The sequence below is a fragment of the Protopterus annectens genome, chromosome 13.part0, assembly GCF_019279795.1.
Source record: "Protopterus annectens isolate FY-2018-M chromosome 13.part0, PAN1.0, whole genome shotgun sequence".
Classification (NCBI taxonomy): Eukaryota; Metazoa; Chordata; order Ceratodontiformes; family Protopteridae; genus Protopterus; species Protopterus annectens.
The window spans coordinates 516178221-516205217 of record NC_056747.1 but is presented as its reverse complement, the minus strand read 5'-3'; the positions used below and the strand labels follow the sequence as shown (position 1 = coordinate 516205217).

General features: G+C 42.5%; 1 protein-coding gene across 2 annotated transcripts in view; it reads right to left on the bottom strand.

The window, feature by feature from the left end:
* CLIP2 (CAP-Gly domain containing linker protein 2) overlaps positions 1–26997 on the bottom strand; it is a 1185433-nt gene that overhangs the window by 426418 nt on the left and 732018 nt on the right. For both annotated transcript variants that reach the window (XM_044054144.1, XM_044054145.1), the window contains exon 8: positions 15355–15415. In XM_044054144.1, coding sequence (XP_043910079.1) covers positions 15355–15415 — 61 coding nt within the window. The remainder of the gene's footprint in view (positions 1–15354; positions 15416–26997) is intronic.

Below are 26997 nucleotides of genomic sequence, written 5' to 3'. Positions count from 1 at the left end.
TGTGTTAAGGCATTTCCCTCACAGTAAACCTTTCTGAATCCAAACCAAAGACTTGATGTATTGTAAAAGTAATGGATATGAAAAGAGAGCCATGTGATTTATCTGTAATGGATACGAAACTACTTGTACCATTTTAGTTACAACCTGCAGTAGACATGGCTATAACCATAACAATACAAATTCCAACACATGTGAGAGATGCAACCATATAGCCAAACTGGAGGCTAAGCTCTCTCAACTCAGTACTGGCGTAACCAGTCAGGAGGAGAAGGAAACCACACTCACTACAATTCCAGTCTCACATAGACCTACCACGACAACAAACCAAACACATAAACACACAAAAACATACGCGGAGGCTCTAAATAAAAATCTCCCTAAGCAGCAGAGACCTCCAAAGTAGACACCCAAGCAACCGCTACCCCAAAACAAAACACGTGCAACACATAGCTCACAAAGCCAGTGTGCCGAACAGTCACAGCCCTTAAGGCTAAACAACACACCTGATACACTTGTAATAGGTGACTCTATCGTCAGGCACACTGACGTCCCGCTCACCAGGCTGAACAAGGAGAAGGTCACGGTGAGCTGCCTGTCGGGCGCTAGGATCCGCCACATAACACAAGCACTCAGGTCACTCCAAGGCAAGTACAAATATGACTCAGTCATTGTCCATGCTGGTGTGAATGACCTGAGACGTACCTCCCTGGACTACATGAAAAGAGACATAGAGGAGCTCTCTGAGCATGTAGCCCAGGCCGGTATGACCCTGACCTTGAGTAGCATCTTACCCTCACCAAGAATGATGCCACAATATGAAGACAAGATGATCAATTTCAACAATTGGCTTAAGTGTTGGTGTCATTCAAAGGGGATCCAATGCCTGTCAGCCTGGGATGATATGCTCGACAAGCCACGATGCTTCGCTAGGGACGGGTTGCACCTGTCACCCCTGGGCTTTCGGATATTGGCAAAGGCTCTTGCTACCCCCATAGTGCCTTTTTTAGGCAAGGCTCAAAAGACAAACCCACCTCCATAGGTATCACAAGGGATAAGAAACTAAGAGTAATGCTACTCAATGCCAGAAGTCTAAACCTCAAGATACACGCACTCGAAACTCTCCTTAGCATGGAGAACATCGATATCTGTGCAGTAACAGAAACCTGGTTCAAGGCTCCCAAGAGCACCCCAGCACTACCAGGTTGTACCTCATACCATGCTTTTCGGCCCCAAAACTTGGACCGAACCACAAAAGGAGGGGGAGTATCAATATTCGTCAAAGATACCCACACCTCCAGGTTGGTGGCACAGCACGAAGCATCAGAGACTATCCATGTGCAACTAACTGTGGGTAAAACTGCCTTCCAGTTTATAGCCTGCTACAGACCACCCTCCCAAACACAGGAACCCCACTTGGCCTTCCTGAGAATACTAGAAAATATGAAGGTCTCTCCAAACACCATTATATTGGGTGACTTCAACTACCCAAACATAGACTGGGAGCATTACTCTAGCTCCAACACCCTAGCCCAAAGGTTCCTAGAATTTATAAACTCAAATGCTATGGAACAACTTGTTACCACTCCCACAAGAGGGGAAAACATACTGGACCTGATCATCACCAACATGGGGACACTATGCTCCAGACCAAAAGTGTATCCCTCACTGGTAAGATCAGACCATAAACTAATCTCACTGGATATTCACATCCTGACCCCACCCCTGCCCAGAAAACCACAGTGAAAAACTTCTCTAAAGCAAATTTCACACGCCTCAAAACCGAGGCGAAATCCTTCAAAGCCCCCGGGCCTGTGGAAAATACGGCCCAGACCGCAGAATCCTTTATAAACGCATTCTATGAACACCTTCAGGAATGCATGGATCATGCAATCCCAAATAAAACCAAGACCCAATCCTCCAAAGGCAGACGTCCTGTCTGGTGGACCCCAGCCATAAACAAACTATACAATAGAAGGAGGAAGCTACTACATGATAGAGCAAAATCCCAAAAAGGGAAGGCATCTCTGATCAGTGTTAGCAAAAAACTACGGGCATTCATAAAATCGTCTAAGGCCAGCTTCGAGAGAAAAATTGCACAGGACACTAAGGATAATCACAAGGCTTTCTTTAGTTATGTTAGGAACCTGGGTGGGAATTCCCAGATATGCTCAGAATTAGTCCAAAATGACAAAAAATACACCGAGCCGACAGACATTGCCAACATCCTAGCTGACAGGTTCAGTGCAAACTTCTCCCACCTCTCCCCACCAAAAGGGCAAATATCTATCCCAACAGAGTGCTGCCCCCCTGACATCTCAGATGCTCAGGTAAGAGCCGCCCTCTCCAAAGCATAAAACACAGCATCAATGGGACCAGATGGTGTCCCGGGCTGTGTCCTACATGAACTCCAAGAAGAGCTAAACCCAAACATAAAACTACTGTTCAATCTTAGCCTTACTACAGGATATGTACCTAAAGAGTGGCGTACAGCAACAGTGGTCCCTCTCCACAAAGGTGGTGCCTCAACGGATCCTGGAAACTATCGCCCCATAAGCCTGACTAGCTTGGTCTGCAAAGCTATGGAAAGGATCATCATGGACCTCATAAATAAAGATATTGGGGACCTACAGACACTGGATCCTACCCAGTTTGGCTTTGTTAAGGGCAGATCCTGCCTCTTAAACCTGGTCAATTTCTTTGAAACAGTCACCAAGGCCATTGACGAGGGGAAGGTGGTCCACACAGCCTACCTGGACCTCGCAAAAGCCTTCGATACAATACCCCACTCGGGCATTATAGATAAGCTCACCAGCTTAAATATAAACCTCTATGTCACTAGATGGGTTGCAAACTGGCTCAAGGACAGAACCCACATGGTTAGAATTGCTGGAGCCATGCCAGACTCCAAACCAGTTACAAGTGACGTCCCACAAGGCTCAGTCCTGGGACCTCTCTTGTTTGGTGTATATTTCTCGGTGGTACAGGCCAACACGGAAGGACTGTGGCTGACCAAGTTCGCAGATGACTGCAAACTGGGTGCCATAATCAACTCTCCAGCCGACACAAGCATCCTCCAAAAGGGCCTCATAGAAACAGACAACTGGTGCCAGAGCAATGGCCTCAAGCTAAACGCCAAAAAGTGTATAGTCATCCCCTTTGGCAAAAACAAAGTGCCCACTAATTACCACATAGGTGGTAATCCATTAAGTACAAAAGAAGTCATTAGGGACCTGGGGACCCAAGTTGATAGCAATCTCTCATTTGACAACCACATGGCCAAAGTGGTTAGAAAAACATTTTATATAGCCCACCTAATCATGAAGGGATTCACATCTAGATCAGGGAGGTCATCGTACCTCTTTACTCATCCCTCATCAGGCCCATAATTGAGTACAATGCCCCTTTTGGGATGTACCTTACCAGACACCTGCAGCAACTGGAAAGACCCCAAAAGTACCTCACCAAGAGGATCAAAGGGCTCAAACAGATGCCATATGCTGCCCGGTTAAAGAAACTACAGCTCTACTCAGTGGCATACCGCCTGCTCAGAGGCGATCTGTGCCTGACGATAAAGCCATGTCCAACCCGGAATTAATGGACATGCTGCACCTCAGAAAATCCAAATCCCATCGAGCTACGCTCGAGAGACTTGAACCTCAGCACTGAAATAAATAGGACATGCTGGAGGGACAGATTCATAACCCAGAGGCTCCCTTCACTCTGGAATAAAATCCCAGTCCAGGTTAGGCAGAGTCCCACATTGACTCTCTTCAAGAGGAATCTTGATGAGTGGATGGGAGATCGTAGGTTTACCCCGGCTATCACTTCTGTGTCACTGTTAGACAGAGGCACAGTATACTAACCTCAAAAAAAGGCATAGCAAAATTAATTTAAAATGGGTGGCGAAAGCCAAACACACTCTGGCTAGGCTTATAAATGCCCTAGGGCAGATAGCCTAGTATGAACCTATGAACCTATGAATAATAACTGCCCAGCAGTTAATATAAGAAGCAGAATCTGAACTCGAAATGGGCACTTCTCCAAGATGTGTACAATCAAATTCAGATGTGTTCAAAAGAATTTGTCGTTGAACAGAATACAAAACTGAGTGGTGTGTTGGTAATGCAGAATTGAAAAAAATCTCATACAGTGAAATCTGAAAATATTTCTGAAGTACTGAAACAAAAAATGCAAGAAATAAATAAGATTACCCAATAAAAGTACAATTTAAACAAGCCACATGAGGAAAATGTAATATTTCATTAGCAAACTGCTGGTGTTATGTACAAAACTAAAGACACTAAAACTTCTTTTTCACAAAACCAGGAGATACAGCAAATTTGTTGGCTGACAAATTTAGCTCCAACTCTCCTCCTTCTGCCCCACCAGGAAATACCATCTAACTTAATCCCTCCAACTATTGGCAGGGAGCAGGTATAAGATGAAATACCATCTAACGTAATCTCTCCAACTATCGGTAGGGAGCAGCTATAAGATGAAATACCATCTAACGGAATCCCTCCAACTGTCAATAGAGAACAGGTATAAGATGAAATACCATCTAATGTAATCCCTCTCCAACTATAGATTGGGAGCAGATATAAAATGAAATAACATCTAACGTAATCCCTCCAACTATCAGTAGGAAGCAGTTATAAGATGAAATACCATCTAACATAATCCCTTCGGCTATTAGTAGGAAGCAGTTATAAGATGAAATAACATCTAACATAACCTCTCCAACTATCGGTACGGAGAAGGTATAAGATGAAATACCATCTAATGTAATCCTTTCAACTATCAGTAGGGAGCAAGGCTAGGAAATGCATACTAGTACCTTTTGGGAAGTCAGACCCTAAGGGAAACTACCTCATTGTTAAAAAGCCTCTAAAGGTAGTCACAGTAGTCAGGGATTTTGGGATTTATGTACATAGTAACCTGACTTTTGACCAACATGTGACTAAGGTTGTAAGCAAATCATTCCATCACTCAACTTATAATTAATGGCATGGCATCTAGATCCAGGGAAGTCATCATGCCACTGTACTCAGCCACAACTGGACCCATCACTGAGTGGAACACCCCTTTCTGTAAGTACCTGACCAGGCACATGCAACATGTGGAATCTCTGCAGAAGTTCCTCATAAAAGATATAGGGAGTAAACACAATGTCCTGGGCAGATCATCTTATTCTCCTCTTTCTCGACTTGGTTACCTACAGACTGATAACAGGCAATTTATGCCTATTATACAAAGCATTCTTGGATCCCACTCTGATGGACCTTTTGCGTATCTGCAAAATAAACAACACTAGAATCACTACATCTAAGGATTTGAACAATGCCTATGTCTTAAACAAATTGGAGGGACAGATATGTATCTCAGAGAATCAACATTACATGGAATAGACTTCCCATGCATGTGAAGCAGAACCCTTCCCTAACCCTATTCAAGTTCAACCTGGAGCATTGGAAGGAAAATCAGAAATTCACCTCTGATGGACAGAGGCAGCCGTTAAATCATGCCCTAACTAATATACACCCTCTTAAAATAACCTCTGAGGCGCAATAAGTTGTGGGATACATTTGGGTTGCATGGCTAAGCTTATAAAGGCCCCAGTGTCTGTTAGCCTAGTATACACAAATGAACCTATAAATATTAGCACTTGAAGTAAATTCTTCTACCATTTTGGTTTGTGTGGCTTGTGAGAAACTAGAAATGGTAAAATTAATTCATAGTGTAAAAACAAAGATAACATATGTAGAGAATCAACTGCAGTGTCATAGAGACATTTCAGATGCAGTGCAGTCATACTAATGATTTCCTACCTGACCATGCTTACTTATTTACAGGCTTATGATTCTTGATAGGAGAAATAACAAATATAAATAAAACTGGGTGCAGAGCCAGTGATTTATATCCTCAGGCAAATACTCATATCAGTTGGAAGTAAATTTAAACAGAATAACAAAATGGAGACTTTGGGCGCTATTAGGAAATAATCATACTCAAAATAATGGGTGAACACTATGGTCAATTTTGTGAAAAAAGGCAAAATCTACATGTACACTGATCCACAAACTATGAATAAAATGATCACAAAACAGTAGTACCGTTTGCTTCAAGTTGAAGAAATGGTCTAAATAATGACAAGTGTTAAATTATTTTAGTATTAGATGCAAATCTAGGTTTTTGGTAGAAAAAAAATGATGAAGCAAGCTTTAAGTTATGAACAACTGATACACCAATAGGAAGGCAGAGATTCTTTAGTACAGAGGTGTTTCAAATTGATGTTGCCAAGTAACTGAAGGCAGCTACTGAAATCATAATGTTATGTTAAGTAAGAACAAATGGAAAATCAGATTGACGTGTCTAAAATACATGTTAGTCTAATGTCAAATGATCTGAAACCTGATACAAAAAAATCTGAGCAATTATACAAATGCCAAGGTCAGAAGAAAAATAAGCATTACAGAGGTTCCTAGGAATGCTTTTGCACCTAACATATATGAGATATCTGTGCCTATAAGAAAGCTGAGCAAGAGACAGCATGAGAATGGAGCACGTTTAGAAATATTCATGTAGCTAGTTACGTTTGCTTCACTGTTAAATATACTATGATGCAAATAAACCAGTTGTGTTACTAATAGAAGACGGTCAGAAAAGTATATGAGTTGTGATCCCACATTAGAAAAAAAAATAGTTGTCTATGGGTCAACAAAATTTTCAGGTTCACAGAAGAGTTATGTTCAAACATAAAGGGAAGTGTAAGCATCAATATATTGATACAAGGAATTGTATTAATATGTTTAAAGTAAAGTTCATATGGAAACAGATCACAGACCCTTGCAAAGAGGTCTACAGCGTTTCACCAGAAAGCTCATTTTGTTGCAAAATGTTGACTTTTTTTTCATTGTGGCAGATGGCTTCAGCCACACATCCTCTTTGTTTCATTAGAAGGATTGTTTTGTCGAACTTCTCTTTCATTGCAGGATGACTGCAATGGTTTTGCAGGATTGCTACACAGTGTGGTGTGTGATTTTTGCCCTTTCCTCACTGTTTTGCAGTCTTGGAGTTGCTATATAAAATTAGCAGTGTGTGTGGACCCAACTGACTCATTTGTTCTTCAATCAATGTAAGAGCCCTCAGGCCCATTTTTTCTCAGATGAGGGTGTGATCTGGGTGTTAGAAAGTGGGTCAGTGTGTTGGTACTGTGGACTGACCTATTTTCTCCCTTTAGACCTCTCAACTGTCCCTATTTTTGAGGCACATCTCTATTTTTAGGTCTGTTTTACCCCTACACAGGATAAACCTATTTTTGTATGTATGTTCCTATTTTCAGGCTTGATTTAGCATTATACACAAATTTTCCCCATTATCACATGATTTTTGAAGCTGTCTAGTACACAGAAACCACACTATATGACCAGTATACTAGTGGCAACAATAATTTTAAATAAATAAGCACACATATTTCATTACTCTTCTTTCGAAAGCAAAAATAAATGACCTTGTGGCGTAGAATTTTGCAATACAGTTTATTAAAGTCTACTGATTTTGTACTGTCTCTTTGATAATGTGCTTATATTTTTCCATAATTTTTGTTATTCTTTGTGTTTTAAACATACATTTCTGAGTAGTATCCCACATTCCTATTCTAAGCAGGAAGAGCTATTTAGTATTCAAATTTTATGCTAATCAGATGTCCAGACTTTTGGCTGGATATACTTCTTTTTCAAGGACCTTTATACTGATTTTCAAAGTCTGCAGGTTGACAGCTATGCCTTAACAGCTTGTCTGCATCACAGCTGCTGCTTTCAGGGAGAGCATGCATGGTACTTGCTCACGTGCAACCTCCCTACAAAGAGTCTCACCCCCTATGCAGTGTCAGCAAACTAGGCACCATGCACTCCTGCAGGTGTAGTCAATGTAATGAGCCGAGCTGCCCCCCCCCCCAGAAAAAAAGGGGTGAGCTAGTCTCAGCCACTCATTCACATTTTCCCTCACACAATCACTCTAATACCTATGCTTTTAACTGAACATGGATTACCTGGGATGCAGTTAGGGCTTTATTCCTTTGTGCCATGCTAATCCATTCACTTTTACAAGTTTTTCTAGCACTGGGTTTCTGAGAAAACTGTGACTTTAGATCATCTTGGAAGGTTAGGTTGGATTGAAGGCTATTAATGAATCTGGAGTAGACATGAGGTTGGATGCAGGAAATGGTGATCCAGATGGGGCTTGCTAGGCTCCAGAAGGGGTAAAGATAGATAAGTCTCTAAGCATATAAGGCCTGAGAAGGGTAACCATACTCACTGAGCCAAAACTGGGGCTATAAAAATAACCTTGGGCATCTGCTGTTTGGCTTTCTGAATGAAATGTGGAATCAAAGGAAACGGGGAAAGGCATAATGCGGCCTCAAGCCATTTTCTTTAGGGTGCTCTCTCAGTTGAGGAATTAGGGAAAATAATTTGCTGCATTTGATTTTGTTTGAGGATGCAAACAAGTCACAGCAAAGCTTCCCCCAGTGATGGAACAGTGTCCATTTTACAGCAGAGCTGAGGGACCACTAGTGTGGCATCAGGTAACAATGACTGATCCTGTCCACTGGCCAGTTGGTCTCCTCAAGAACATTATTTGCAATCAGAAAGCAGTTGGTAAAAATGTCCTGTTCTCACAATCTCTTCATTTTTTTAAAGGAGACAAGAATAATTTCCCTATTACTTGTTTATATACCACAACACTGGCATACTGACTGGATGGCAAATGCAACTTGAGGCAAGGAGTTGTGAAAGCCTCGAAAATCTGGAAGGATGAGAAGGATTGCCCTTATCACCTAAATATTTACATACAAACTGACTTCCCTTGTGACAAAACACCTTGGAACACCTGGCCTTAATAATGTTCACCCTTGTACTCTAAGGCACACCTGTCTGTGGTGAGGGCCAGTACAGGAAAGGGAATGAGAAAGGTATTCCTTACTATAAAGATGGTTTCTAAAGCCAGCACTTCAAATGTTCCTTTTAAGCTTTGGAGAGCTTAATCTGAAACAACAAAGTAACTTTTAATTGTCACCACTGAAGTACTGGGGCACCATGTAAAACTGTCATTATATCCCCTCACATAAAACTACTAAAAGGCTGCCATACTCTATCTTCACCCCTGCCTATAACCCCAGCCTTACATGCTATGTTATTAAAAACCCTTTCCCTAACAGTACCACTACATAAGACAAAATGACAAAACACACTCAACATCAAACATGAACAAAACAATCTATCCCTTTACCAAACCCTTACTATATTTCTAACCCACAAACACACCAACTGCTATAATGGGATCCTGCACATCTTCACAACTGCAGATTCTTTTCATTCAAACATTCATTTTCCTGCACACCTACTTACCTACACTATACAAAAGTTTAATTCAAATATTTGTGATTCACACGAATGAACATCTCTTTTTCACACCCACAAAAGAACATTTCAACCAGATGAGTATGCACCCTTTTGAGTTACATAGCTATCTAGCTATATCTGTGTGTGTGTGCGTGCTTGTGTGTGTGTGTGTGTGTGCGTGCGTGCGTGCGTGTGTGTGTGTGTGTGTGTGTGTGTGTGTGTGCGTGCATGCACATATCTACTTCCATAACATAGGCAGGTTCACAGGTCAATACGAGGCGGTTGATCCAGAGGATGATTAGTATTCTAGCCACGATACACCAGACTGTAAGTACCCATTGACATGAGTAATTTATACTTAGCTTTGACACCATTTGATGAGGGATTGAGGGGCCAGGCGCAGGGTGTATTTGCAATAGCCCATTCATTCATCCAGGTTATGATTTAAGAGGGTCAGGGAGCTACTCTGCTTTACATCCAAAAGAAGTTTATTCCCTGTGATATATATCCATCTTGCTAGCAGGTCCTATTTATATTTCAGTAGAAGTTAATAGCTATTGAGTGGGTGCTAATGGGGCTATTAGTTTTGTGTTTGTGCAGTAGGTCACATAGGACTGGATCCTTCAAGGTTCTTTAAGCTAGACAGAGGTCCCCTTTCCAGAGTCTGAGGAAATGGAAAAGAGAGAGAGTGTTTTAAGGTGGCCTGGGTAGCTCAAAGCAGACATGTCTTTATCTTAGTGAGAAACACTGCAGTCTCTCAAGATGGATTGTATGCATAGACAGGTACATACCAAAAGGGCCACTATACTCTATTATGAGCCACATGAGGGAGGAGTAGAGAGGGGATGATGAGTTTTTTTTTAAATTTGGAAGAAATACTCCTGTTTATTAGTCTGGAAAGGTAAAAGGATTTCTTAACAGTAGTGGATACATGGTGCTCAAAGGATAGTTCATTCTCAATGAAAGTGCCCAGGTCATTACTGGCTGAGTCAAATTTCAAAGGGGTGTCACCTTTGTGGCAGCTGTATAGGCTTCCTGCTTGCCTATGGACACAGTGCTGCATTTCTTGGTATTTAGTTTCAGGCTGAAGTCCATGCATCACTTACTGATGCATGTTAGCCCCTTTTGAGGAATTTGAAAATCACATAGGGATTTAATGTCAACTTCAAGTTTGTAGTCATCCACAGATTTGGTCAGCCACAGGTTCTTGAAGTCAGCCTTGACACCAAATAAGTAAATGCCAAACAGAAGTGGTCCCGGCATCTATCCATGGGAGACATCACTAGTAATTACCTTTTTCAAAGAATGTAAAACTCCCCTCAGTAAAAGACTGGATTCTGTCAGTTTATTATCCCATGGGTAACATAAGCGTTTACATTTAGTTTGGTTAGTCTGTTGATAATGTGTGGGATGACATCAAACATTTTGGTCAGTTCCAGGTAGACAGTGTGAACTGGTATGTCAGAGTCTAATGCATCAGTGGTGTTCAAAGAAGCCCACCAGGTTCATGAGGCAGATCTACTTTAATAAGTTCCATAATAATGTGTTCCCTTGCTTAGCAAATAAGGCTGGTGAGGCTTACAGATTTGTAATTTCCTGGATCAGTTGTAGATCCTTTCTTGTGAAGTGGGATGGCTACAGTAGCTCTCTATTCCTCTGGCACAAATCCAGTGGAGAAACTGAGGTTGAAAAGGCTCAGAAGCAAGCCTTCTAGAAAGTGTCTGGTGTTGACAAGAAGGTAGCCTAGCACATTATCAGGACCAAAGGAGCAAGTGTTTTTGGCCATGGAGAGAGCATTCCAGACTTGCTCTGAGGTGATCAGAGGGGGAATGGTGTGGGTGTACTACTACACTGGGGAAAGTTAGGGGGAGAACGGGTAGTAAAGTTAAAGCTGAATTTGTCTGCTAACATGTTGACTACTTTCTCAGGGGACGAGTAAGTGTTATTGTTCTGTATTAGCTCTGAGCATTGCTGGGCATTACCTCTAATGATTCTGACATAGCTAAATAAGGCTTTGTAGTTGTTCTTAACAGAGGTAGCAATTCGCACTTTGTACTTACTTTTGGAGGACTACATTTTGTTCCCAAATTCTTTGCTGATGTTTCTGAGATGATGGGGTATTAAGTTTGCTTTTATGAACTATGAGTCTCTTCCTCATATTATACAGATTTTTATAGTAGGTTTCCACTATAAAGAATGTATTCCTTAATTTGGAATTGTATTTGTGCCTTATCGGAACAATGCATGCCCTGAGGTGGGCACAGACATTTTCCACAAATGTGGCAGCATGCAAGATGGGATCACTGAGATGAAGTGGGCAGTTAAATTTCATCAGATCAGTAGTTAGCCAAATTATGTTTGCCTTAGAGTAGTCTCTAAAGACAGGGTTTTTGTGGTAGGTCAGGTTTTACCCTCACAGTGACATGCCCACTGATGTGGTAACTAAAAGTGTTGAGTATAGTGTGGTAATATTACTGATAACTAGGTCCAATATTTTTGAGCCCATAGATGGGATTTGAGAAGAGAGCACTACAGCATATTTGTGCTGATATTAGGAAGGGACACATTGTGAATAGCACCAAATACAATGAAACTAGATGGATCATTGAAATGGGAGCAAATAGATACCCAGGTCTTAATGGTGTGGTGCCTTTAAAGTCAATACTCAGTAGGCATAGACCATATATTAATTTGCACTAATTGTTTTATTGTTTTTCTCTGTGATTTGTCTTTTAAATAATATTATTTTATTTGAATGCTGTATGTCTGAAGAAGGGTCTTCTACCCGAAAGCGATAACATTCAACGTTGTTTTAATAAACGGTTCAATTCAGCCTGGTGGTCTGTGGATTTATCTTTTCTTTGGATAGTTGGGATTTCAACCAGTTAGTCTAGGGAGCTAGTATTAATAATGCCCAGGAATATTTGCATGTATTTATTTGACGTGGTGTAGGTTTCGCAATCAATGGAGAGTTAGTTGAAATATCTGAAGAGAATAGTGTTAGGCTAGATAGGGAGGGATATTAGTTTGTTTAGATGTACCTCGTGAGTAAACTGAATAGTCATATGCAAATAACAACCTTGTCAGAAAAAGTAGGCGAGCACTTTCTCTCTACAAACCTGTCAATCTGTGATCTCATGATATTTGGATTACTTTATATTACTACTTTCCCATACTGCTGCTACTCTGAGTTGGCAGTTATTCTTTTACTCCATTCTAGCAGTGCTTGAAACAACTAAGCAGATTATATTTTTTCACACCTACATCATTTTGTTTTATTAGTAACGTGCTTCCTTTAGTTAAAATACTGATAAGTAGTAAAAGTAAAAAATAAAAAGCAACAATAAACTGACAACAGGGTGGAAAGTCTTTATGACTGAATGCAATGAAATCTCAGAGAAAGGCTTCAATACTGAAATATACAAATGATTTTAGCTCATGTGTTATTTGCATTTTATATTTTTTGGATATAATAGTGGAAAAACAATAAATGAATGAATTAATAAATACATGCAGCAAATAAGAGGCATTCATTAGGAAAAAGCCTTACATCAGTACTAATACTTTAACAAGAAAATATTAGGGACTGTTTTGCTCATTTTGAACTTAAGTGTATAACTAACTTGCAGTAATTGTCAAGTTGTGTAACTGACAAAATGCCATTCACTGTAACACCTTTTATGAATGTCTGTGTGTGACATATTCAATAAGACAATGAGTAAAAACATCTCACAGACAAACCAATCAGTAAAAACTAAAAGAAAAATCTAACCAAGCTAGAGATTCTGCTGTGTGATTTCTTAAGCTGAAACACCTGATGTCCTTAAAGGGTCATTTGCATATAACCCATGTGCCTCTAACACAAGAGGTTCAAGGAATCACACAGTGGAAACTCTAGCTTGGCTAGATTTTTCTTTGTTTTTACATATTCAATAAGACAAGGCAATCTGTGCTTCTATACACTTAAATGTTATTATTTGGTCTTACACAAGAGGGCAGAACGACACAGGAAGAGGTAAAGCTGTATCCATTTGTTGTACTGGAAATCCTTAGGATAATGCTGGCTGAAGGCAAACTATTGAAGAACTTTCCACTCTTGCTAGAGAATTTCTGTGTAATAGAGCTCATGACAGACTGATATAAACATCAGTAAACCATAATCACATGTTTTCAACTTTAACATTTGAAATTATCACAGTGGTTTTAAAAATAAAAACAAATCTTAAGATAACCAAAACAAGCAATTAACAGAAATGCCTAGTAATGGATAAACTTAATATAAACAAAAACATTATCTCAAAATATGTCTAAAAATAACTGTATGGGTAGATTGCTCTAAGTACCATATTCTCAGTTCATCTCAAACATTATGATTTTTATAACGAGTCCCTCCTAAATGTAAACAATCATTCCTTCACAGCAAGTTAAACTTAAGCTGTGAGAACTAAATCTGACTGGCCATCTGGAACTGATGTTTGTTGGAAAGTGTTTAAACATTAGGAAAGTGGCAAAGGCATGATGGTGGGGGCATGTGTTTCATATCTGCTAGAAATCTGTAAGCATTGTATGTGAAAGCCTTTAAAAGGACGATAAATTACTGAACCGTAACTGCATGGTTATGAAGTTCAGAAAAGAAACACTAAACGGGCAACCAGATTCACTTAGTATTCATGGCACATAAAGGTGTTAGTTAAGATTCATTTCAACTCTAGCACTTGGTGGACAAAATGGAGATATACCGTGTGGATTTTAGAATGAAATTAAAAGTAGTTGGGTGAATATAACATCAGAATCAAGGGCAAAAAGAAAATACAGCTGCCTATATATTAAACAAAAAATAGTTCAAATACATCACTCTTTTAGACATTAAAAGAGTTCTGGATTTCTGCTCTTTATTGGGCAAACATGTTTTCTTTACAAAGGTGCTACAGTATATGCCAACTAGTTAATATAGATCCCTTGATTATAAGCAGTAGTATTTGCACAACACCACTATAGCTATCAAAGGGAGAGAAGTAGCCTTGAAGGCCTACATTGTCTCTGCACAGGTTCTCTAGCTAGGGAAATAAATCACATTGCTAACAATTTTTGTGGATTATATAAAGATCTTGAGACATGGGTACAAACTATCTTAGCAGGGGAGTCAGTGAAATGAGATATGTAAAACAAGAACCATTTACAATATCATTCTGTGACAAACCAAAAGGTATTTATGTTTTGTATATAATAGTAGTCATATTTAGACTTACAGTATGTTATAGAATGATTAGTCTAGAAACTATGAAGCTTTACCTAACAGATGTATGCAGTTTTTCTAAAGCATTCTCTGTCACATGGATTGGTTTAATTGCGATTTTCTGAAATTAGCTGTAACAGTACTCAACACTAAGCTAATGTTGCTTAACTTATACACACTATATCACCTATGTATCTAATGTTAGAGCAACTGCAAATTCACTTCTCTCATTTGAATAACTTGAGCAAAAATGCTTCATGCATATTACTTGCAACCACCACCCAGTTAAACATTGGGATTCCAGTTCCAAGCTGTACTGGCCTTAGTATCCAAACAGAGTATTTCCAAAAGCTATGCTGGTTTCCAGAAAGGTAAATTTGAATCCAGGGATTTATGGTGAAACAGCAATATTTGGTGTCAGCTGTTGCCAGAAAGGACTCTCTGTACTGTTTTCTGTACTATTACATTTTTGTTAGTCTGTATGTTGAATATTTATCCTAGTTCAGTGCAGCTATGGTCTTACCATCTAACAAGGACTGCTACATCTGATAGATAACTCCAATGCATATTACAGACCAGCATTTTGGACAGGTGATGCAGCATTACTCTTAACATTAGTTTAATTATAAAAACTTCAGTGGTAGTTTTTAGCAAGCCATAGAAAATCTTCACAATGGACACTGCAACTTATCCAGTTTACATGTTAGGCATTATTACCTCTAGATCTCCTTTTGTAATTGATTCTTCTTCTACTCGAAACTGGAGATCTTCTACCTTCCTGCAAGAATTAAAGAATCATACATTACAAGATAAATATATATATATATGGTTATATTATGTATGACTGAACATATTTAATGTGGAACTGAAAAAAAAAACGAGAAAATATGTTTGGGCAAACAATTTCGAATAAAGTAAATACCAAACTAAAAAGATTGACAGAGGAAGACTATTTCCTCTCCTGATCTAAACAGTAACGCCCCCCTCCCGACACTACCCTAAGATTCATGTGAATAGTGGCAGTGTTACAGGACATTCTTTTATTAAGTTAAGGAGTAGGGTTAGGTTGGAGAAAGGGGCAGCATTAGGGTTAGGGTTAGCAACCACTACTAAGGTGGTGGTGGGGGGGTAAAGTGCAAAGTTTTTCCAGCACTGTGTGCGCGTTTATTTGGTATCATGGAGTAACATATAAACACTCTCTAATTTAAGTTATTAATGTCTTATTAACATATGCTATGTAATTATAATATTTCCAAAAAATAAATTTTTTTCTGGTATCCTTATTTGTCTGAGAAGCCATGTCTGACCTCGGTGGTGAATGAGAACATGAGACAGTATTCCACAATGTGTCCATGTGGACAATGACTGAAATATTCACAGAAATATTATGTTTATGTATATGCCCACATTTTATAACTAAACAAGTACAAATATCTGCAAAATTGGTTGCAGATCGACAGGTATCAGTGGCAATATCTGAGCATTATGTAAGCTTTCATTTGATACTAAGAGGTATCATATAGATCCTATTTGAGTGAAGTTATTTACGGAAATATTACTATGGCACACATTCATAATTTGGCATCAAAAGAAATCACACTTTCTCACATACTGATCACTGTATTTGAGACATTAGACATTTCTGACCAGTGTGCTGAGCTGTCCTGTGAAGTACTGTTCTACCATTCTTCTGTGTGGACAAAAAAAAAAAAAAAAAAAAAAAAAAGCATAGTAAATCAGACGAAAGCAGGCAGCAGGAACGGAAAAAAGAAGGAATTCCTCGCTGAGTGATATCATCACAACGTCACAAAAATGGGTGGAATGTGGGCAGTAGAGGAGTGGGATGGGCGGGGTTACTGGTGACACGAGAGGTGTGGCTTTACTCCGGTTTTAGCCACGATGAAAGGTGGCAACCCTACACACACACCTGGGAAAGGCTGGCACAGATTCACCTGCTCTGCCCCCTTCTGTCCAGACTATAAGGTAGTTATCACTGCCACCAGATCCATTGCCAGCTACATTAAGGATCTTACAAGGGTACCCAGTTATACTGAGTGAAATTAATATTAATACAAATGGTAATGTTGACCAAACAGCAAGGATTTCAGGAGTGGCCAGAGTTATCACCAAACAAATATATGCAAATACTCTCAAAGCTTAAATATTTTCTAAAAAAAAAAGGACCAGCCATGACAAAAGTTTAAATATATTTAATAATAAACAATAAAAGAACATGAAAATACTAAGTATCTATTTATAGTAAACACCAGAGTTTCAGTCACAGGGAATACTAAAAATAACACAGATGGAAAGTTTCACACAATTATAGAAAAACAGTAATTAGCTAGTCTCACTATCTGTTCCTTGTTGACTAAAAGAATTACTGTTTCTACTTACTGAATAGAGCAAGACAAGATGGATGAGTGGTCCTTAATGTCAGATCCAAGACAGAATACAAAATGCTGCTGAGACTTCCTTCTCCTCTAATATTAAAACATTATTTTTGTACAGATTGACATCACATATATCTGGTCATCTGACTCTGTTTTCCGCACTATTCCCCCATCACTAGAAGCTACCAGGATTTAGCACCTATGTGCTACAATACACACAGACAGAGCTTTGTTCAGATGTGATGCAGCTGCTGGAAGTCATAAAACAATAAAACCATTTCACTCTTCCTCCAGGAGCTACCAACTATTCTATAGCACAGACATAACATCTCTGGCTCCATTCAAAACTGCGGGATAACATCTTTATGGCTTAAGACATAAAGTAATTTAATTTCAAGAATATTTTGCAAAGTCAGGTGGATTAAGATTAACCTCTTCACTTCCAGTATATGCTGTTACAAAGTATAAATTTATTTAATTACAATAATACATGTACATTTCTTTTCCTTCCAGCAGGGCACACTGTTGATACATTTTAACACAAGCAAAACTTACAAATACATTTTCAGCACAAGCATCTGTACAAATCAGTTTGATATACAAATGACATATAATTATTTACAAAATTCAAGCCAGCTGTGCTGGCATATGTTACAAATACACTGCCCTATTTCTCCTGGCATGGCTGGCAGTACCTCCTATTATCACACCTCACCCCTTTGAAGACTCAAGCTAGTTTTTCAAGTGCCCCCGGAGAAACATTGCTTGAGAGGACTGAGCCTGTCTGGGACTATATTATACCATACTGTCTTGAGAGTCCATCTGCCTTGGTATTGCTGACACCACTACAGTGCTGCACTGTCCTGCATCCCTAGGCACCACCATAGTAACTTGGGATTTTGCTGGCTGGCTAGCTGTAGCCATAGATCCCTCTCAGACTCCTCCTGCCTCCTACCTCAAATACTCAGCACCAGGGCCTCTCTATCATAGTAAGGTTTCTTCATGTTAACATGGTACAATTTGTGCCCCTGCCTCCTATCTAGCATTTCTACCATGTAGCTAACATCAATGATCTTCCTTACCACTTTGAAGGCTCCCTCCTAAGCTGCCTGCAGATGATTGTGTCTGACAGGAAAGAGAACCATAACTTGCTGCCCCACGGCATACTCTCTGGCTCAAGCATTCCTGTCATACCAGACCTTTTTCTGCTGTTGGGCTCCTGCCAGGTTCTCCTGGGCCAAGCCCATGAGCTCCCTGAGCCTTGTCCTGAGGTTTAGGACATATGCCACAAGAGACTCCTTGTAGGATTCACACTCACCCTCTGATTCATCACGAATTAGATCTAAAGGTCCCCTCACTCTATGTCTATACAGCAACTCAAAGGGTGAAAAGCCTGTGGATTCCTGGGGTAACTCTCTGTAAGCAAACAGCAGATGGGGCAAATATGTGTCCCACTCTCTTTCTTAAACTGGTCTGCAAGTGCCCGTAGTATGACCTTTAGTGTAGAGGTTAACCTCTCCACAAAACCATTAGTCTGGGGATGGTAGGGAGTGGTCTTTAGGTGCTTCGCCACACAGTGCTTCAACACACAAGCCAGCAGGTCTGACATGAAACTGGCACCTCTGTCAGTTAGTATTTCTCTTGGGAAAACTACACTGCTGAAAATCTCTAGCAATGCATTGGCCACCTTCTCCACGTCTATGGAGGACAGAACCATTGCTTGAGGGTATCTAGTAGCATACTCTACTACCACCAGGATATACTTCTTCCCTGTGTTGCTTGGGGTACTCAGAGGCCCCACAATATCCATAACTACCCTCTGAAATGGCTCCTCAATCACAGACAAAGGCATCAATGGAGCTTTGACCTTTTCACCTGCCTAGACTACTTGTTGGCACTGTTCACAGGTCCTGAAGTACCCTGCTATATCCCTTCTAATCCCAGGCCAATAAAAGTTCTGCATAATATGTCTCTTGGTACGCTTTATGCCCATATGACATGCAAAAGGAATGTCATGGACTATACCTAGAAGTGCCAGATGGTAGGCTTTAGGCACTGCCAACTGCTGTATTACCTCACCCTCTAGCCATCTCTCAGGGGTCCACTCCCTATACAGTAACCCTTTGTTTCAGTATACAGACTACCCATTTCCTGGCGAATCAGGTGCCCCATAAGTACCTCCCTTAAGCCTCTTAGTGTAGGGTCTGAGAGCTGAGCCTCTCTCAGCTCTACTTTTGTGACTTTTCCCAGCTCTTCTTCCACAGGAAGTCTGGTACCCTCTTGACAGCTATGCCTCACTGTCAGCCTGGGCACTACCACTCACCTCTGCCCTTGCCATTACTCTGTCCAAGGGAACATCAGTATCTACCAGCAGCTGTGGCTCACTTTCAGTTTCACTGCTACAGGGTAACTCCCTCTCTGAAATAGCCACCTCACCAGCCCTGGCTTCAAGTATGAGGTCTGTCTGGGTCTCTCCCAGGCTACCAGTCCCACATGCCTGTATTCTAGCCTGACTGCGTGTAACTGCATGCACACAAGGTACTGTATTATCAAAATAATTTCCTATCAAGACATCTGCAGGGATATCCTCAAACACACCTACTTGCTTGCTTCCTTTTCCACCCTCCCAGTCAAGGTGAATCCTGGCCAAAGGCATTTGGAATGGAGTTACTCCTAAAGCTCTGACTAGAGTGGACTGCCCAAACAAGTACCATTCCTCTTTAAACACTGCAGGCTTCACAATGATTATGTTAGAGGCTGTGTCTGTCTTAGCAGTGGTCTGTTTTCCATCCACTAATATATGATATAACCTCTTCTAATAGTTTGGTACCCCTGTTGTCTCCAGACAACTTACCATTGGCATATTGTTATTCCCACTTGCTGGCTACCCCGCCTTTTGTTTCCCGCCTTGCCTCCAAAGACATCTATAAGCTACATGGCCCCTTTGGTTACATTTAAAACATTTAACCCTTGATGCTGGCCGTGTACCTGAACTAGTAGCTTCCTGTCTTACTGGCAGACTCTGTTGGTGTGGTTTAGGCTGCCCACCATGGGTTCCCTTATATTCATGTGCAGCATTGGGTATCCCTTTCCTGTGCAGCGATGCCCTGCTTGCTAAGTAGAGGTCCCCCTTTTTCCCCAACTCTTCTGCAGAACTGCACTCTTGGTCTGCCAATCAGATTTTCATGTCCTCAGACAAAGTGCTAAGGGCTTGTTCCCTCACCAAAAGGTCTGACAGCCCTTCAAAAGTGGTGACCTGACACCCACTCACCCACCTATGTAAATAAGTGCTTAACTCAGCAATATAATCACACACACTTTCATCTGCCTTGTGTCTATGCTCACAAAACATTTTTCTGTAAACTTCAGGTGTTAACTTAAAGCATTCAAGCAAACATTTCTTGACTTTTTCATAGTTTAGTCAATCAACAGACAATTTAGAAATAGCAGTTACAGCTTTACCATGGAATACGGGGGTCAGGAACCGTACCCAGAGCCCTTGGTCAACATTATACTGTTTACATACTCTTTCAAATATATGAATAAAACTATCAAAATTATCACCATCTGTAAATTGTGGAAGAAATTTACTGATCTTTGTTACTTCTGGGATTCAGTTATTCCCTTCCTCATTACCTTCATGACCCTGGCAAAAGGTCAGCATTTTCCTCTCATGTTGACACTGCTTCTCATTTCCTTCACCCTTGAAATGCCACAGTCTCTCTGCTAATTCTCATTCAATCTGTTTCTCCTTTTCTTCAGCATCCAAACACCACAGTCTCTCTGCTGACCCTAATTCCAAATGTTTGGCCTCCGATTCAAGTCTCTCTAACTCCAGACAGATTTTTAAGTTCTCAGAGGAAAAGATGAAATGTCCTATTTCAGCGGGCTACAAATTCCCATCACCAGACTAGTTATCCTTCTGGATGCTGGCCTGAGCTGTAACTAAGGCTGAAATCATTTCCCCTTTAGTCAGGTTGGCATGCACCAGCCCTCTGGCTTCACACACCTTGGCCAACTGGCTCTTTGTCAGCTTGCCATAATCCTCTGCTGACATCCTTGTCTGCTTTCCCCTGACTAACTAAACTAAAAAAATAAATAAATAAAAAACTGTTGTGATATGAAACACTGAATGTTCACTGTGTGGCTGTTGAGAGAATGCTTACCTTTAGTGACAATTGCTTACAGGCTACAGAAGTTCAATATTCACACCACTGCTCACTAATATGTGATGTCTCCCCACTAGGTCAGTAATCAAGAAGCCTGAGTACTTACCACTAACACTAGAGTGGGATGTTCTCTTGGAATATAAATGGACACACTTCGTATTTCCAGATGTAGACCTCTCTGCATCAAGCACAATTGTCCTTCAGAGCTGGTTTCTCTCTATATCTGTCCACACCCCCAATAAGACTCCTCAGTGGCACAGCTTAGAGTTGAGTCCTTAGCTGGGGTTCCAAGCCAAGTCCTCTGACACCCTCTCTGTGAAACCAGTGTTTTGTGTCCCTGCTCCAAGCAACTGACCTACACACAATTTGAGATTTGATTTGCGCGCTCACACACACAGACACACACACACACACACACACACACACACACACACACACACACACACACACACACACACACACACACACTCACACCTGGTACAGATTCACCTGCTGTTCCCCCTTCTTTGGGTTAATTGGGTTAGGGAGGAACTCTGCTTCACATGGACTCCTGTTCAATAGAAAGGATAATTTTTCGGAAATTAACCAATCTCTTCAGCAGGTCATATTTATATCAAGGGACAAGGCTTTAGTCCTTAGAATGGGTAAATCTGGCTCTTTTTGTTTTATGGAAATGCAAGAATTCCATTAGGGTGAGGTCTGACAATGCTTTGTATGCCCGGCATAGATATCTCCTCAACAACCTGTGGAAGACAGAATACAGATAGCCAGTTGGCTATCCACTGGGGGACATATGGCTTTATACCTAACTTCATGAGTTTCTTAATAATGCGTGAGTGGGGTAGTGTGTCAAATGCTTTGGTCAACACCATTTGGTGGACAGGTCACCAAGATCAATTATCCCAGGGTAGGGGAATATTCTCTTTCCCCAAGGGATTGTGTGATCTCAGAGTTAGTGTACAGAATTTTCAGCGGGTATGGGGGGACCCCCTTCATAAACACTTACATTTAGTGTAGTCTTCTCCGGGGTAATCCCAGAGCATGCACAGAATGTGTTGACATTATATATTTCAATGTATTAATGTCAATATTCGGGTTGTTAACATTTCTGGTTGTTCAACACTTAACTGAACTGTGCAAAGACTGATGTCAACAGTCTGAAATAAGAAGTTATGTACTCACCATAACGTTCCATCTGAGTAGGTATCTTCATTTGTCTGCAACCTGTGGGATATGGATCCGATCTTGGATCCGAGCCGGCAACTTCTAACATAGCATAGATCCGAGCTCCTAGCTCCTCCCCCTTACCCATAATCCCCTGCCTGCCCTAACTGACCTCAGATCAAGTTTGCCCCATAGCACAACAGATAACAGGTGTCCCAATGGGAACATATGCTGATAACACAAGAGCGATCCAATCGGTCAGGGGGAAGGAGGGGGGAATGGTTGCAGACAAATGAAGATACCTACTCAGATGGAACGTTATGGTGAGTACATAACTTCTTAATCTGAAGTAGGAACTTCATTTGTCAGCAACCTGTGGGACAGAGTCCCCAGCTACCTAAGTCCTGGGTGGCCTTCATGGAAGGATATTCCGGAGCACCGCAGAGCCAAAGGACGCTCTACCTCGGGAAATAACATCTATTTTATAATGGCTGATAAAGGTGTGAGATGAAGCCCAAGTGGCTGCGGAACAAATGTCATCCAGTGGAACCCTAGCCTGAAAGGATGCAGAAGTGGCAATGGCCCTAGTAGAATGAGCACGGACTCCTTGAGGTGCAGGCCTTCCCGAACTCTGATATGCTAACAGAATACAACTCGAGATCCATCTAGACAGAGAAACCTTCGAAACTGATTTTCCGAAATTACTTTTGGCAAAGGAGATAAACAACTGATCGGATTGCCTATGACCAGCAGTTCTGTGGATATAAAAGCGTAATTGTCTGTATGCGTCCAAGGAATGAAGCTTGTACTCTCCTTTGTTATGAAAGTTGGGGAAAAACACTGGGAGATTGATGGATTGATTGATGTTCGCTTCTGAAGATACCTTAGGTAGAAAGGACAGGTTGATTCTGAGGTAAACCCTATCCGGGTGAAAAACCAAATATGGTGGTTTTGGCCTTAAAGGGCTTGCAATTCCGATACCCTTTTGGCTGAAGTTATGGCCACCAAAAAGGCTGTCTTCCAAGAGAGAAATTTGAGATCAACCATGGCAGCCGGTTCGAATGGGGGACCAGTCAAGGACTGCAAGACTAAGGATAAATCCCATGGGGGTACCACCTCTTTAACTGGAGGTCTAAGGAGGAAGGTACCCTTGAGGAAGGTCTTACACAGTTTGGAAGTCATAATAGGACCAGACTCTTGCCCCACATGATAGTATGAGATTGCTGCCAGCTGTACCTTGACTGTGGAAGAACTAGCCCCCTGGTGAAAGAGAGAGGTTAGAAATTCTAGAATCGATGATATCGGGGCTGTAAACGGGTCTAAACGACGGTGTTTTGCCCAAATGGTGAAGCGTTTCCACTTACTCCGATAAACCTTCCTGGTGGAAGGCTTATGAGCTGCTACAAGAATGGCTTTAACCGGTGATGAGATCCCGGGAGTCCTTATGAGGAGTGGAACTGGAGCAACCAAGCCGTCAGCTTGAGGTTGACCAGGTTCGGAGTTGATAGACCGAGAGGATGCGAGATGAGATCCGGAATGGGATCCAGAATCCATGGTGGATACACTAGATGAGACCATAGGTAAGGGAACCACGTCTGACGAGGCCAGAATGGGGCAATGAGGATCATTCTGCTCCCCAGCTGCCTGGCTTTCTGTAACAATTTCAACATCAGGGGTAGAGGAGTGTAAGCATAAAGCAGACCGGGAGGCCAAGCATGAACTAGAGAGTCTCTCGGGGACTTCCCTGGAGGGGGGATCATAGCGAAGTAATCGTTGCATTTCGTGTTTGAAGGAGACACAAAAAGATTGCAACAAGGTCGCCCTCATCGGGCAAATACTTGCTCTGCCACTCCGTGGTTGAGAGACCACTCGTAGGGAGTCAGGATAGTACGACTGAGCCTGTCCGCTAAAATGTTGGACCTTCCCGGAATGTGCGTTGCTATGAGAAAGCGGTTGGTGGAAATCGCCCATTCCCACACTCTCATGGCCTCGCGGCAAAGGGGGTAAGACCTGGTTCCCCCTTGTTTGTTGATGTACCAGACTACCGACATGTTGTCTGTCTGTACCGCAATTGTCCCTACCGGAAGAGAGTTGTGTAGTGCTTGCAACGTCAAAAGCACCGCTCTCATCTCTAGGACGTTGATATGCAAAGAGGTCTCTACGTCGTTCCAAGTGCCTTGGACTGTTCTGCCTGAAAAATGCCCCACCCCAGGCGAGAAGCGTCCGTGGTCACTGTGTCGACTGGTGGAGGTAGTGAGAAGGGACGGCCCGTGTGGAGGTTGGGAGACTAGAGCCACCACAGGAGTGATTTTCTGCAAACCTTGCTTAAGGAAACGGGGTGAGACAGAGGGTTGCAAGACAGGGACCATTGCACCTGGAGGGTCCACTGTAGAATCCTCGTGTTCAGCCGGGCCATTGGTAGCAGAGGGATTGCAGCCGCCATAGATCCTAGGGCCCTCAGAATCAATTCCGCCGAAGGAGTTTGCAGATGAAGAATGGCCTGCATGTGTAACATCAGGTTCCGAAGTCGATCCGGAGTCAGGAACGCAAGCATCTGTCTGGAATCCAGTCTTGCCCCTATAAAATCTAGTATCTGTGTAGGGGTGAGAGAGGATTTGGTCATGTTGATGGTTAATCCTAATAGAGGAGCCAGACCGAGAAAATAGTCCCTGCCTGAGCAAAGTAGATGCCTTGTTGGGGCTGTGAGGAGCCAGTCGTCCAGGTATGGAAAGACCTGAATTCCCTGGAGTCTCAGGTGGGCCGCTACTACCGCTAGGACCTTGGTGAACACCCTGGGGGCTGAGGTGAGACCGAAGGGGAGGACCCTGAATTGAAAGTGACTGGCTCCCAGCCGGAAGTGGAGGAACCTCCTGGAACGCCTGTCCACTAGAACGTGATAGTACGCATCCTTGAGGTCTATAGAGCACATCCAGTCATCCTCCCGCAATAAGGGGAGGACGGATTGCAACGTGACCATTCGGAACTTTTGTTTGGGTACCACCAGGTTTAGGAAAGAGAGGTCGAGGATGGACCTCAAGTCCCCCATCTTTTTTGGCACCAGAAAGAACCTGGAGTAAAACCCTGATCCGACTTGATCTGGGGGGACGGGCTGGATGGCTCTTTTTTGTAGAAGCTGCTGGATTTCTGCAGCGGCCGCCTTCTTTTGACTGGGTGGGACGTCGGGAAGGCTTCTGATTCTGGGGTTGGCTATGAAGGGAATTAGGTAACCTCTGGATATAATGCGAAGCACCCAGCGATCTGTTGTTATGGACTCCCATTTTGCCAGGTGCTTCGAAAAACACCCCCCGACTGCCTCCAGAGTGGAGCAGTCGGGAAACCCCTCAGGGGTTCTGTGTGGGCCTCTCAGAGAAAGGTTCTCTGGACCCAAAATTCCTCGGACCCCCTCTGCCTCTGGGGCGGCGTCCTCCCTGTCCTCCTCTGCCACGAGAGGACTGGTTGTCCTGAGCAGACTGAGACTGATGTGATTTTCGGAACCACATCTTCTTCTGACCCTTTTGGTTCTTGGAAAAGGACCTCTGGGGCGCAGAGAAGCGGACTCCGATGGCAGACAAGGTCTTCCCGTCTTTCTCGCTCTGGACAAGAGTGTCACGAACGGTTTTGCCGAACAGTGCAGAACCATCAAAAGGGGCATTCGCGAATGACGCCTTAAAAGGTTCCGAGATGTCACAGTGATGGAGCCAGGCCTGTCTCCTCATGACAAGCCCGACTCTGCCTGCTCTAGCGGCTCCCTCTGTAGCATGAGACAATAGCCGCATAGAGGTATTAGAGACAGAGCGAAGGGTGGCCATTCGGGAAGTGTACAAATCCTTGTCTCCCTCCGACATGGACCCCGGGGGAGAAGCAGCATATTCCTTAATTAGGTCCCGCTGCATCCTAATAACGTGTACCATATAGTTCAAGGCCCTCATAGAGAAGGTCGCTGAACTGAAGGCCCGCTTCCCAAGATGGTCCATCGCGCGAGACTCCTTGATCGGAGGATGAACCGTGGGGCTCTCTTGAGCCAACTCTTTCTTAGTGGCTGCAGCCACCAACATGGCATCCACAGGGGGGCCTCTGCTCCAATGTGATCTCTCTGCAGGGGGGCTCAAAATTTTGTCTGGGTGTCTGGGGATCGGCCCTACGGTGTCCGGTTCCTTCCAAGCCCTAGAGGATATGAGATCCACCAGGGGGTCGGTGGAGGGGACACCCAAGAGGTAGATGGTCCTGCCTCGAACGCCTCAAGGAATATGGACTCGTCAGAGGAAGCCTTGGGGGCAGACCACCCACCTCTGATTTTGAGCATTTCCATGATGTCTCCAAAGGAGACATCCTCAGGGGGTGATCTTGGGGAGCCTTCCCCTTCATCCAAGTCCGTATCTTCTGTGAGACTCTCAGGGGAGTCTATGTGCCTCCTTTTGCACTTTGCCTTGTTTGGAATCTCCTCGGGGGGGGCTGTCCGAGGAGTCCTCACGGGGTGTAACCTGTTCCACTGGAACTCCTAAAGGCGCTGAGGCAGGCTGCCCAGAGGCCGGATGAGGGGAGCCAGGATCAGATGAGAAGGAGTGCAGGAGGGAGCCGAAGCCAGGACCGGAGGCCTGGAAGCACTCGACAGTGCCCTCTCCACCGCAGCAAAA